Source organism: Trichoplusia ni, chromosome 11, assembly GCF_003590095.1.
Source record: "Trichoplusia ni isolate ovarian cell line Hi5 chromosome 11, tn1, whole genome shotgun sequence".
Lineage (NCBI taxonomy): Eukaryota > Metazoa > Arthropoda > Insecta > Lepidoptera > Noctuidae > Trichoplusia > Trichoplusia ni.
The window spans coordinates 4057798-4071866 of NC_039488.1; the positions used below are offsets into that span (position 1 = coordinate 4057798).

Sequence of the window (14069 nt, forward strand, 5' to 3'; positions counted from 1 at the left end):
AACATATATCAGAGAAAAGTTAAAACGAACACAGAAAGGGGAATTAAGTTAAACAAACATAACTCGTGATATGGTTTATTATTTCCGGCGGTTTTAAACCGTCTAAAATTGTTGTCACCACAATGTTGCATTCTACAGTTTCATAATTACGGGTCACTGAATTTGGTGCTTCGGGACCTAATTAGAGCTATGTTTATTTGTTGACACGTTGTCTAACGACCTACAATGGAAATTAAACTATATTCTACTACCAATTAAGTCACTATTTGAGGATCTTTTGGCAGGGATATCTTGAACTGCAGCAAAACGATCAAGTAGATTGCTATCATGCTGATTGCCTGTGAACAATAAGCACTATTTATATTACACGTAAGTATTATTTTCAAATGTATTTGTCAGTTCTTAAGTCTTGTTTATTTAAAGGGTTTTCTTAACCCATGTCACATTAAAATATGCATGTGAGTACCAATATCGTTATGGGGGAAACGTCAAAAGGGAAATATTGGTTATTTTTATATGACCGTCGCCATAATAAAGGTACCTATGGCTCATAAACGGTCACGAAGTCTTCAGTACCATAAGACATGAACCAAAATGTAAACAACATTGAAGATCTCCCTACAACGCAATTCTCCGTAGGAAATTTTAGTGATCTTGACAAACTCGCCTTTTATTCTTCCGTTTTTCGCAGAAGACTCAATTACTGTCTGACGGCCGTTTCCATTAACGAGTAATTCAACTAAATTGAGGTGCAAATGACATTACTAGAGTAATCTTTAATAACCTTTTTAGAGTAAAATTTACCACAAATTCAGTTAGTTTTTGAACATTGTTAGGTGCCTTGGTGTTTGTTGTTAACCTGTCCATAAATAGTTATTTTTTAAACGATTCCCGCAATTAGGAATTTAATCCTTGTGTCGCGAAGGGTTTACAAACAAACAATTCACATGCACAAAAACACCCAGACTCACAACAAGCATTCGTGGATCACACAATTGCTTGTCCTACGCGGGGATAGAACCCGCGACACGACAAGCACAGTGGGTTTGGCGTGGTGACCTCAACTGCTCGGCTATCCGTGTAGACAAATGCACAACAAAATTAAATTAGCTATATTCCAACAAAAGTATTTTTTGGATTTTACTTGATCGTTTGACTTAAAAAAAAATCGCCTTCGAAGGAAGCGAAATGTATAAAAATATATTATCGTAATATTTTAAGACATAACCATTTAAATATATGATAAGCACCAAGCAAGTGGATTTGGGGCCCAGTAATAAAAACTATTTTGGGCATACACAGTTCATTTTTAAACAAATTACCTACCTAATCGCGAAATAAATTGTAGTATTTGAGATTTTTAAACCGTATGAACATCAATCGCAACTACCAAATAATACCTACTCGATAAAATATCTTCAATACCAAAATGTAGTAGAAGAAAGTCAAACTGGAACTTACTTTTTGTCAATTCTAAAACATTTCATCTAATTAAGAATTAATGTGCTTTAACATCGGATAATTGACTGATCTTTTGTCTACCTACCTGTTACGATTTCACAGACTGTCAAAGAGGTTTTTGGAAAAGGGAAAAATCTTCGACTATTTCTAAAATTTTCTTCGAAAATTTCCTCAATATGTAAGAAGTATACTGACCGATGTTAGGAGTTCCCTGTTTACATGTGCGTAGCCCTTCAGACTGACGACAGCAGGGTTCATCTCGATGGCTTGGATGAAATGATCAATCTGTAAATAAATAGTAATTGTAACTATTGTAGTAGAAATAGCTTATTTGCGCGGAAATGTATTATTACTTTAAGAAAATCAATCAGTTTTCAAAAGAAAAAAACAGTCAATTACGAGGCGCACACAACCTGTCCCTGTTTTTGAAACATATTTAATTGCTGATCTGCTTCTATCAATCATAACGTGATGGTATGAAGACTATAGCCTTCCATAATAAATCAGCTGCGTAGCACAATTAAAATAGAAAACAGACATTTTCGTCAAGCATCTGCGATGTGAGCGTTCAAAAGAGTGCATCTGCATTCACATCTCCGTATGTGGAAAAATTGGCACCATTAACAACCCTGGTACGGGCCATGCTCTGTCTATGCTTAGTTGACTTTTTTGACAGATGTCATACAACGTAACAAATACATAAAGTACTTAAGTGTTGTCTTTTCCTTCCAATGTTTGAACAAACCCTTTAGTTGCCAACAAAAGTAAACTCTAAGCACAAATTTATTTTATTTTAATTAGCTAGGGATTCGAAGTTCTGAAGTTGAGCCGAGACACGCCAATCATAATATTACTGGAGCGGTTTTTATCGGTTACCGGTATCGATCGTTGATTGAGGTAAACCGTAAATGTAGGTAGCTGTCGTGGGTAGGTGTCGCTAAAGTCTTCACGTGGAAAAATGACTAATTAAACAGTTGAAACTTTTTAGTTTTCAGATCTTCAAAGGAAAAACTATTTAACTAAACTCGATGTAATTTTTGTGGTTACAAATGACAGCTATTTTGCAAATCAATAAAATCGGTTCATCCAGTCCGAAATGCCGAAGTAACAAAAAAAACAAAATACAGACGAATTGAGAACCTCCTCCTTTTAGAAGTCGGATAAAGGAAGACTCACCTCTTTTTGTGTTGGTCTGTCCACTGCTAGCACGTCTATTGAAAGCAAAGTGTCCTGGACGCCGGCAGCCACCTAAGAATAAGGTGATTATAGTTTTACTAATTGGTACTTAAAAGAGGTATTTTAATAAAGGTGTTCCAATATATTCTGGTCATTCTGATAGCCAAAAACAACCGTATATTTAAATAAACAGTATTATCTAGTAGTAGTTTCTAATTTATTTTTAAACAGTTTCAAAAAGCAGTTGTTTAAGGCAAAGAGCAATACGAGTATAGACATAAAGCAAACCAACCAAACAGCCTGTCTGTCCGCAGGGTACAAAGTCCCGAGCAAGTATATTTTACTTTAATCGGCAAAAACCATTCCAAGTAAATATCATATGCAGTAATTAAAATTAAACTATTATTTTTAACAGAAAAATATTTCTTTGCTGTGTGCTCATTTTAAAAATAAAACAGTTTGAAACCTGTTCACAAAACAGAGTTATATTTTGTACGTAAAAATATAATCTCTTAAATTGGACAGAAATGTAATGCCGTAAGGACAGACAGAATTCGATAAGTTGCTATAAAGACACCAAGTTTCAGAAGACTATAGAAATTATAATCTATTCTCCAGGCTTGACTATGTATTACATTACCGTGAGGGTTGACTTGTGCGAGCAGTCTACAAATATGAACAGCAGGGTGGAGCAATACGCGGCGTCTACGAAGAGACCCATCTCCTTGAAACTGAACCCGAACCCGTGGTCCACTATCTCCGAGAGAGCGCCGTACACAGCAATCGTTATGTTGGCAAACCTGGTGGAGGGCAGAAACTATACATTTGGGTATACATGTTTGGTTCGAAAAGAAAACTATAAGCAAATCCGAAACTGACTGCGGAAGACAGTCTCTCCCTCGCCCACGCATTGGCAGTATAAAACAGCTTGTTGCCGAAATGTTTGGAAGACGCAGTACAGTTTAGAAATTTAGATTTAATAAATAAACAAATGGTAGGATTAGCTTGAATTACTGTGCGATAAATCAAGTTGTTTTTGGATTGGCAGCCGTTTGATATCATGGGTCACCACGCCAGATCCACTGTATTTAATGTTATTGTTGTCCTACGCGGGGATCTAACCCGCGACCAAATTGTTTTTTTTATCGAATTAAATGTATGTGATCGATCAAATCGAAATTAAAGGATCATAAGTTGCAGAAACAAACATAATTGTAAAACTCTTCTTTTGTTGTCCAAAAAAAAACAAATTTCATTTATTCAAATTAGGCTACTAAGTAGCACTTTTTAAAGGTCAGATTACATTGGACAGTACCCAGTTTTGCCCACCCTTCACCGCTTCCTAAGTGCTTTTACTGTGAGAGAAGAAACCCATTAAGAAACCCAGTCCATTTAATACAAGTACCAATTTCAAATCTTGTTTAACAACATTGATCATTACAATCCGATCATAAATTTTCCTAATAATTGTTTTGAATTGTTTTCTGATAATTCAATTAATCTCGTACAAGTACTACACAAAGTCATCTGAAATCTCCAAGAGAAAATGTTGGAGACACTTTTCCCGTCTTTAAGACTATCGTTGAATTTATAACAGCCTATTACCTATCTGTCTACCTATCAAATGACGAAATATTAGAAAAACACCTAAGCTAAGGAAATAGAAAACTTATAGAATATGAGGTATACATACATAAACAGGCAATAGGTAGAGTAGGTTCGGGCGTAGGCGTTTCCCAAAGACTGCAGCAGTTCAGACAGATTCAGCCAGAGATATCGATATCGAGATATAAGTTTAGCTGAACACTCTATTTCAACGTCCTGTGGAAATATACTGCAATTTATTTGTATCCACAAGAATCTGGAGAGAAGTTTAAACAAAGATCTTGAGCAATAAGTATATTAAAGCTTCAGTCGCGAGATATCGTATACCTTTTCTAGATTTCTAGTAGCTAAGTATATTAAGGTTGTGATAGAAAACGTGCTCAATAGTACTGGAAATTCTTTCTGATAATTGAACTAGTGTTGGCTACTGTATACTACAATAATCCAATATTTTCTATTTATTGGTTTCAAAACCAGTTATTAAATAAGTCACAAAAAAATTACCCTTCGAAAACATTCGGAAAGACTTTGCGAGGCAATCTTGATCCCTTTACAATTGATGTACCAAAGAGCGCAGTTCATATTGATCATGGTTATAATATGATAATAGGCTGTGGTGTGACGTAACAGGAATCCATCCAGCAATATACACAGGCTTAGGAGGAAACAGACCGCCAGTAACAGACACCCAACGCTTATGATGACAATCGTCGTCTTTAAGTTAGGGAACTTCAGGTTTTCTCCAGTGACACGGTAGTACCTCACCTACGAATAAAATTACGAGTAAATTAGAATGTATTGGATATAAGAATTTACATATGAAGCAGTGTTAGCAAGATGAACAGTAATCCCTAATGCAGGATGGAAAGAAAAACAAATGGCGGTGGGTGTTCCAATTTAAAACATTGTTTTACGCGGAAAGTCTCAAATGCTCCCCGAAGAATATTTTAACAAGAAAACGCGTTTTCGTAACCGAAGTATCCATTCTCAAGTTTTGATTATTACAAACATGTCTGAACATAAACGAAACTAATTATGACTGCGGGGTCAAGTACATGTAGCCGAAAGTTCTGAGGTTAGAGAAACTTTGATATTAAAACTAAACAGTCATCTATAATACTGAGCCCTGTTCCGTTTACTTACCTGGAACTTGCCCCAGTTGGTTTTGTATATGGCTACTTGATGAGCTACGCCCCATCCTACAAACGGAATCCAGAAGTGTGGAACAAGGAATATGACGAAGAGGATCGCATAGATGTAGTCGTCAAAGCGTCGGATTGAGCGCAGAATCATGATGCGTTCGTAACCCACTATCAGTACAACTACTGTCGCTGCGATATAGAAACATACGGCATACATAGTGGCTGTGGATTTCCAGCTGAAAGTGATTGTACCTGAAAATAGATTTGAGATTTGAGAACAGAATATAGGACAAAAATTTCTGGCCTCCTTAAATAAACATTACATACAGTTTCAAAGAACGTTAGGGTATATGATATTATTTGCTTATTATTTGTTTTTAAAAAATATACATGGGAATAATCAGTATACCTTATACTATGTTTTAAACTCATTGTTGCACTCTTCTAACTGTACCTACACTCTTCCAAAAATGTTCCTGATACTGGCAAATTAAAATAAAATATTATGTTCTAACTAATAAAACCCCGAAAACGAATTGCATTGCGTTAATAAGCCCTATTTATTTACGCAGAAATTGATATCACAACATGCGTCACTTATGCCATGATTACTCCATATAAGTTTAAGTAGATGTTATAATAAATAAATAATAAATGCGGACAACATCACATACATTGTTCTGAACTCAAAGTAAGTTGCTAAAGCACTTGTGTTATGGAATTCAGATACAACGAAGGTACCACAAACACCCAACCCGAGACAATGTAGAAATGTGAATTTTTACATTGACCCGACCGGGGATCAAACCCGGGACCTCAGAGCTAGCGACATCTTGAAACCGGTGCGTACGCCACTCGACCACGGAGGTCGTCGTCGTTATAAACACAATTTGTTTTGAATTACTTTTTTAGGTACTTAATTACAAAAATATTTACTTACTTACTTAATTATTTTAGTGTAATACGTTTGAGTCGGTCTAGGAAAAGCAAGAAAGGAAGAAGATTGTCAGTGGTGTAGGTAACCACGAGGTATCTACGCATCTTGTCAAAGAACTGCAGGAAATAATAACGTGAGGGCTGGGCTCTTCACTTACACCTGTCCCTCTAAATGGAGTCCAAAGGTCTAAGGCAAACGATTCCGTGACTAGCCTTAGCAGTAGAAAGATTTGGGTTGAAGGCATTAACGAACCCAGAAAACAAAAAAAGGTCAACTATAATTTATCAATCATCAAATCCTTAACATTTAAATAAGCATGCAATTTGTCCGAAGTTGCGAAGTTAGTGTATTTGAATTAAAACCTGGTCGTGAGCGGGTTATAGGCATGACAGCGAGGGCTCTGAACAGCACCAACAGCAGCTTGTGATCCCTGTAGAACTGGTCATGAATCTCGCAGGTGTCGCCATCTTGTGACGAGAGCAAGTCACGTTGTTCCTGCTCCTGAATGTGAGAGTACACGTTATTTTAAAATGTAAATTGCTATAAAACCTAAAAAGTACTTCCATTTTTTTTTAATCCTTGTGTGTTCACAATTTATTGTACCTAACACCCATAATTTGAATAAAGTTTTACTTGCATAAATAGAAGTCTCCCAAGAGGTCTCCCTTGCCGATATTTTAGATGGGCTTTTAACAAGAATTTATATCGCAGGAGTCGGCCACAGCTTTCCCGCTTGGACTCGACAAAAGGGAACGTGATTTAGCACGTTGGAGTCCGGAACACCCCTTTGACTTTACTAGGGCGAAGGAAGTCCATGAGGATTTCCACTGGGTAAAAAAAAGTACAAGTATCTATGAATAGAGCAAGAATAATTATTACTCACATAATCCCTCTGAGTTTTCTCGTACACTGATTTATTTTGTTGCACATGTCTCATGTCATGATGAAGCAAAGTATTGTTGATGCCTTCATCGAACAGATGGTCGGCTATCGTCATTGTCAGGCACTTAAACGACTTTCTAGTAAAGCATTTCAAACGGCAATATGACAAGAATTCACTGTGGCCCGACGTGACGTTATCGAATTGTAAACAAAGTGGGTAAATTTAATTAAATTTTAAAGTAAATGGCTCAAAATGGCGGCCGCTCTTTGCATATCAATAGCGCGGTCAACCCCTTCAGCCTACCTTAAGTAAAAGGTAAGTGTGTCACCACCCTTTCCTTCAAGGCCTGTTAAAATATTCAGTAGACCTGAAACGTTTTTATAACGGTAATGGGGTAATAAGCACCTGTCGTACTTTATGCAGTCGATTAGTAGGTGCCAATATTGATAGCTAGTTCGTGTTTGGCGCAGTTTTAGAATCATGTACTTATAGGTAGTACTTCTTTGTTTTACTTACCCATAAATCGGTAGGTACGATGAACATAATTGCTACTATCTATACAATTTGACGCATACGATCAAAGTGGTAAAAATATGATGCACCTAAATGTATGAGCAGTAAGGTTGAAGTTTCAAATTCACTTCTAATATTGTCGGATGTAGGCATGTTTATAATAAATTGACAGCAGGGATGGACAAGTGGCATACGTATACCCCACTGTACCCATATGATTGCGGGTTCGATACCTGCGTAGTAAAAGTAATTGTAGATCCACAATACTTTCTCTAAGTCTATAGAATCTGGAATATAAAGATTAAAAGGGTATAAATTCTTTACTGTAAGAGTCGTTCCTTCAGGGAAAACAAGACAAATAAAAAACCATTATTTTTCTCGTATCATATAATATAAAAATATCATAGATTTATTTTCACATTATAGGTACGTAGACAATTTAACTAAGAACAATAGGTACATTATTGGACGTTTTTGTATAAAGCAATAGTTTTCTTACTTGAAAGTCGGTAACATTAAATACCAGGAAGACTGAAAAATTATTAACATTATTCCTAAAAATATAAATAGTGTTAAAAGTATATAACACTGATAACAAGAGTGGTTTTAAGTTAAATGTTGCCAACGTGAAAAATCTGAAGGACAAAGTATCTTTTTTTTTAAATGGCATTGACATTGACATGTTAAGCGAATTCTCTTTTTGTTGCTGATTTATTATTTTGTACATTATTTTTCCATAATTCATGATATATTTTTGCTAAATCAAATCAGAGTTGCTATTACTAAAAGTTAAGGAAAGACAAAAATCGATTTAGATAGCAATTGTATTGTAAACCTTGACATACATACATTCTATAAACGTGAAACCTGACACTTAATACTTTAATTACCACAATCCAAAAAACAGTACAAAAAGTAACCAAATATTGTAAAACGAAACATGGGGGAGTGTAGACCGGTACTTTACATTAGAGCTAGCGTTCACAAAGAAAAAACTGTCTTTTAACAGAGAGATATTGTTTTCTGCTACGCGCCGCAGATCATGCTTACGTCGTAACCGAGAAAACAGTTTTATTTTCATACTAAAAGTTTGGTTACTGGCAAGCAGTGGTTATCAAATATGGACTGTTTTTCGAAAAAAATAAAAAGACCAAAAAAATATGTACAGATCATAAATAAATTATACAATTACTTTAAGAGCGGGAATAAAATAGCCTATAATTAATTATCTAATTACATAATACATATTAGCCTAAGACTTGAGCTTAGCTAGCTGTTCCATGAGCTCTTTGTCCGCGTCTTTGGAAGATTCTCCAATTCTGTTCCGTGCCACGGAAGGAGCACCCGCCATCTAAAAAACATAAGAAAATACAATTTACAAACAACTGTAATATCTAATTACAATATAGTCGGTTGTCCCAATCGGATTTAAAAAGTGCCAGCATTTTTAAATCGTACTTGATGTCAAAGCTGATATATTCTGCCTACTCTAAATCTATACTAATATAATAAAAATAAAGTATTTTTTATTCATTTGAACTTAGCTAAGGAACTACTAGTTTATTATAAAGAAATAAAGACAATGACATTGTAGAAGGACACAGACAGGACTAAACCTATTTTAAGTATTGATTCACAGGCTACAATTTAAATCGAAATAAATCGGAACACAAAATGGTCAAGGTTCAGCTAAAATAAAATGAAACTGTATTTTCCCAAATATAAAATTCAAATGATAAAAATAATCTCTGTAGAAAAAACCATAGCTAAGTTAGTAATGGCCAAAAGAGTTCACGTTATTGAACTTTGAAATCGCATTGTTTGATTCCAGAGGAAACAATGCGTATGGTATGCAAAAATACCGCGAATGTGAAGACAGATAAGTAAACATACATAACCCGAATATTTGGTGTTTTGCTCATTTAACACAAGACAGATTTGGTATGATTAAGTGTATACACGGTTTTTTAGTTGTCTTACAAAAGGAGCCCGTTCATGTTTCCAACGTAAAATACCCCTTTTTTTTTGGTTAAGCGGGGGAATTCTCATGGACACAAACCTCTTCGGGGGAGGAAGTGGGTAGTGTCAGACTCTTACTGACTAAACCTGAACCGCCGTACAGCGTCCAAGTATTTAGTAAGTGCGCGGGCATGCATAGCATTTCAACACGCACCGACTGAGGGGCTCCCTCAGCTAATAGATGCCAACGGCTTCCTTCGTTTCGGAGGCCGACGTGTTGAGAGCGTCGGCCTCTCCAGCTGGTGCCGTAAAATACCTCTAGGCGCGATTATTATTTTTTTATCATCAACTAAGACAATAAGTACGACGAAAATGATAAAAACGCCGCCGCCCGCGCCCCTCACTATTGTTACAAGGCTCGGACCACATGAGTAAAAATACCGAACAGAGAGATAGCTTCAAACAACCGCGCGAATCGATTGCACTACTACAAGCACGCGGGGCGTGTGTGAGTGACCACTGGCCGCTTGTCGCGTACGCAGTGAAACTGGAAAAAACCGGTTTACGCTTGCAGAGTCAGTTGACGATCTCAGGGTTAGCACGACGCACATTTATAGTTGCAAGTTTAAATAATTATTTTACTATAAAACGTGGTCTTTGTTATTTTATTTAGTATTTATTGTTAAAAATGGTTGTTTATTGTACTGTATGTATGAACAATACCTGTTGTTGTATGATCAAGATTTCGATAGCTTACTTATGAAACCAGACGACTGTCGTATTTTCAATTCTCCCACACAAGTTTCGCTAGATCCGCAACCAGATGAAGTTATTGCCCCTGAATTAGCAGTAGGTACAAGTGACTATCGGATTGATTTACCGGAAAAAAATGGTTTAGTGTATGTTTCAGGCTATTTGTACCGAAAATGCCTCGAACAACATAGCAAATGTGAAAAAATAAAATTGTATGTAAAGAGATCTGAACAACCTATAAATATGGGCAAAGATTCTCTATTCAGCCATTACAAGGATTTTAATGATGGTAACGTACAATTGGGATTTTTAATTATACCTCCTGATAACTTTATCGCATTTGTTGAATTGCTTGAGAAAAGTTTCGCGAATATTTCGATCTTGAAATAAATATTGTCAATGTTGGCAACGAAATACTTAAACGTATTAAAGATTGTAAATTTGATTTGCCATGTGAGTGTTTCCCGTTAGATTACTTGAAAAAGCTATATGTTCGATTCAGAATTTATCACACCATTAAAAGAAACAATAAATTGTTAAAAAACAAACATTATAAAAAGAAAATTATTAGAGTCAGTAATTTGTAAAGATGCCTATCATACTGAATAATATAAAACTATTTAACAAATGATTTGTTTAATTTCTCTTATCCTATTGTGACAACCCTACCAAAATAGGTAATAATTTTGCACGTTCTTAAGAAGCTATCTCTCTGTTCGGTATTTTTACTCATGTGCTCGGACCGCGCTCGCAACAGAGCTATGTTTCTATAAAATTCATAATCTATACTCTATACTAATATATAAAGCTGAAGAGTTTGTTTTTTTGTTTGAACGCGCTAATCTCAGGAACTACTGGTCCAAATTGAATAATTCTTTTTGTGTTGAATAGACCATTCATCGAGGAAGGCTTTAGGCTATAAAACATCACGCTGCGACTAATAGGAGCGAAGATACAATGGAAAATGTGAAAAAAACAGGGCAAGTATAAATAAAAACTCATATCTTCTACCCACGGGGACGAAGTCGCGGGCAACAGCTAGTATTGAATAAAAATTGCATTTAAAATTTATTCAAATCTCATAAATACCTATTTATTTATCATGAACGTGTTCCAGTCATTGGATACAAGAACTGCTTTTGTAAGACGACTAAAAAATTATGGTGTATAAATAGTAGTATGTTAACATTTGTATGTTTATATTCTGAATGATATTTTTTGTTACTATACATTTAAAAATATATAATTGTACAGATTTTACAGATACAGTGTTTTGTGATTTCACAAAACACAAAATTTCAACACAATTTTATTTCACAAACCTCAAAGAGAAATCAAATCATTCATTCAATCATATCTCGCAATGAAAATTAAAAAAAAAACCCATGAGACTTATTATGATAATTTCTTACCTTTCCACTGATTTCAATACCAATCTCATCAAGGACTTGGTTGACAATTCCTTCAGATTCTTCCTCATCGCCAGGCTCATCCATAATGTCATCCAGTGTCTCTGAAACTATAGAAACAGTTATTTCATTAATGCTTTTACAGTCTGAGCATGTCCTTAATTTCTTACAAATATGTTAAAGTACCATAAAAAAAGACAATTATGGATCACACAAATTCTTGTCCCATACACATGGTACTGGTTTTTCTAACGGGTGTGTCAAATGTTCACCATATACCAAGTCAGTATTGATGTCATCAAATTATACAAGAGTATATAATTATGTAATATTGAGTTTATCAGTTACACTCTTGAACATTATTTAATGCTTTGTATACTATATTGATATAGAAAAACCTTTTAAGTTCACAATTAAACTTACTCATTTCATCAGTCATATCCATCTTAGCGTTCGCCTGCCGGAATGCCTCCATGTCTTTGGCAATCTGTTGTGGGTTCATGACCTTGTTCATGTTGCCCATTGTCTTGGCTGTCGTGCCCATCGCCCCGGCAATCGCTATATTCGCGCCCATTGCCTTATTTTGAATTTGGACACTGGAAATCTGACATAAGACAACAATATTAGAATCTTACTTGAAATAATCTTTTCATGATTATTGTACAAAATTATGGTGTTTTTAAAACAGGTGATAAAAAAACAACCTGTATATAGTCAGTAATTTGTGATAATAATGACGCTAGACTATAATTATGATCATTGGGTTTATCTGTTGTTTAAACAGAATTATCAAATGATAATTTGTGTTTATTTTATCTTTAGATTAGAATAGTAAGTAGAAATTGGTTTGAAATGTTAAAAAGGGTACATTTTCCATGTAGGCGACATTCAATTCTAAGAGAAACATGGAAATCTGTAACAATTAACTAAACCATAATATTACCTTACTATTTGCAGTATAAATTCTATTTTTTTGTTTCCTCAGCTGTACTAATTGTTTTGCTAATATCTTACAACCTTCATTGTTTCCTTCTTTAGCCATTTTCTTGATTTCCATTTCCTAAAAACAAAAAAAAAGTAATTAATTGTATGATGATGACTCATGAGATGCTTTATTATGAAGTTCTAAAATAAGGTTTTGAGGTACTGGCTTTTACAAATGGTATCTAAATATTGTAAATAAGTTATTTCTATGCGCTATACTCACTAGTTTCTTTTCCTCTCGTTCCAAAGCCGCTTTGTCCCGCTCCAAGTCTCTGGTTGCCTTTCGAAGTTCTCGATCATTTTGCCGCTGTTGTTCTGGAATAAAAGCAATTTATATCTGTAGAACTGCTATCTGTTTAACTCCCAGTTCAATCTACTAAATAATCTCAAATAAATCTTGTTGGAATAGTGGGTTATGAAAGTAAATAATGGAAAAGTTCAGACAAAACAATACAGATATTTTATCTTACCTTTAACAGTGGGTTGCTTCCCAAAAAAGAAGTCCATCATGACGTTGATAAATGTTATGTAGCCTTATGATAAGAATATAAAAGCTACCCGATTGTAGTCGGGACTTAAACAAAATTCAATGTAGCAAAACAAACTTTAAATAAGTGATGACAAATTGACTGACAATCAGATGACTCACACACATTGACATGTTTTTCTTGATGTTGCCATACTTAAAAAGGTTTTTTGATATAAGGGCTTCAGCAAACTTGGCAACGCGCGACTTCTCGCGTCAAACGTTCCGAGTAAAACTATACTAAATTATTTGTATAAATTGTTTCTGAGTTATTCAAGAATACCAGCTACAACGAACATGAAATTAAAATGGATTCCAACTATTGAAATCCGAAAACGGTAAACCTCAAATAAAAACGGCCATGCTGGCTTTTCAGTTAGGATATTCATCAGAACACCAGGTATAGTAAGTGTCACCGACTAGATCGTCTCGAAATAATTAATACTGAATTTTATTACCCATCACTAGGGGTAAATAAGTAATAGATGATTCTGAGAACTAAGTAGGTACCTAATAATTACCTTTATGGTCCATCATATTTATATGCACAAAATCGCAAAACTTATTTGATTTAGAATTTTATAAAAGGTTTTCAAAACAATAAAATTAAACTGACAGTTTACTACGCCACAGATTTTAAAATATTTTCTACAAAATGAAAAAAGTATTTACTGGGAAGTTGTAGCTATTATCTTAAATTAGTTGAATACTAATTGTAGAT

At 34.9% G+C, this 14069-nt stretch overlaps 2 protein-coding genes across 3 annotated transcripts; both read right to left on the reverse strand.

Moving 5' to 3' along the window:
• LOC113499114 (gustatory and odorant receptor 22-like) lies at nt 1–8014 on the reverse strand. The gene is made up of 9 exons (XM_026879478.1): nt 7205–8014; nt 6684–6822; nt 5386–5636; nt 4747–5007; nt 4331–4458; nt 3278–3437; nt 2638–2709; nt 1657–1746; nt 1–338 (listed from the first exon to the last, which is right to left on the reverse strand). Exons 1-9 carry the CDS (start codon nt 7316–7318, stop codon nt 255–257), a joined length of 1299 nt encoding a protein of 432 aa, XP_026735279.1. The 5' UTR covers nt 7319–8014; the 3' UTR covers nt 1–254.
• Nucleotides 8015–8523: 509 nt separating this feature from the next.
• Nucleotides 8524–13957, reverse strand: LOC113499115 (charged multivesicular body protein 2b). Of its 2 annotated transcripts, none has more exons than XM_026879479.1 (6): nt 13293–13332; nt 13046–13137; nt 12782–12898; nt 12262–12442; nt 11842–11948; nt 8524–9068 (listed from the first exon to the last, which is right to left on the reverse strand). In XM_026879479.1, the coding sequence occupies exons 1-6, from the start codon at nt 13330–13332 to the stop codon at nt 8970–8972; spliced, it is 636 nt and encodes a 211-aa protein (XP_026735280.1). In that variant the 3' UTR covers nt 8524–8969. The 2 variants fall into 2 exon arrangements, with proteins under 2 accessions (XP_026735280.1, XP_026735281.1); XM_026879480.1 differs by lacking the exon at nt 13293–13332 and adding an exon at nt 13870–13957 and having other exon boundaries at nt 8970–9068.
• Between the last annotated feature and the right edge of the window lie 112 nt (nt 13958–14069).

Excerpts from the sequence above, each read along its gene's own strand:
- LOC113499115 (XM_026879479.1), bottom strand. The coding sequence starts at position 13,332 with ATGATGGACTTCTTTTTTGGGAAGCAACCCACTGTTAAAG. Across the intron at positions 13,138-13,292 it reads GAAGCAACCCACTGTTAAAG|AACAACAGCGGCAAAATGAT; the intron begins GTAAGATAAAAT and ends CTTTTATTCCAG. Across the intron at positions 9,069-11,841 it reads GTATTGAAATCAGTGGAAAG|ATGGCGGGTGCTCCTTCCGT; the intron begins GTAAGAAATTAT and ends TATGTTTTTTAG.
- LOC113499114 (XM_026879478.1), bottom strand. The coding sequence starts at position 7,318 with ATGACGATAGCCGACCATCTGTTCGATGAAGGCATCAACAATACTTTG. Across the intron at positions 5,008-5,385 it reads CCAACTGGGGCAAGTTCCAG|GTGAGGTACTACCGTGTCAC; the intron begins GTAAGTAAACGG and ends TTTTATTCGTAG. Across the intron at positions 339-1,656 it reads ACAGGGAACTCCTAACATCG|GCAATCAGCATGATAGCAAT; the intron begins GTCAGTATACTT and ends TATTGTTCACAG.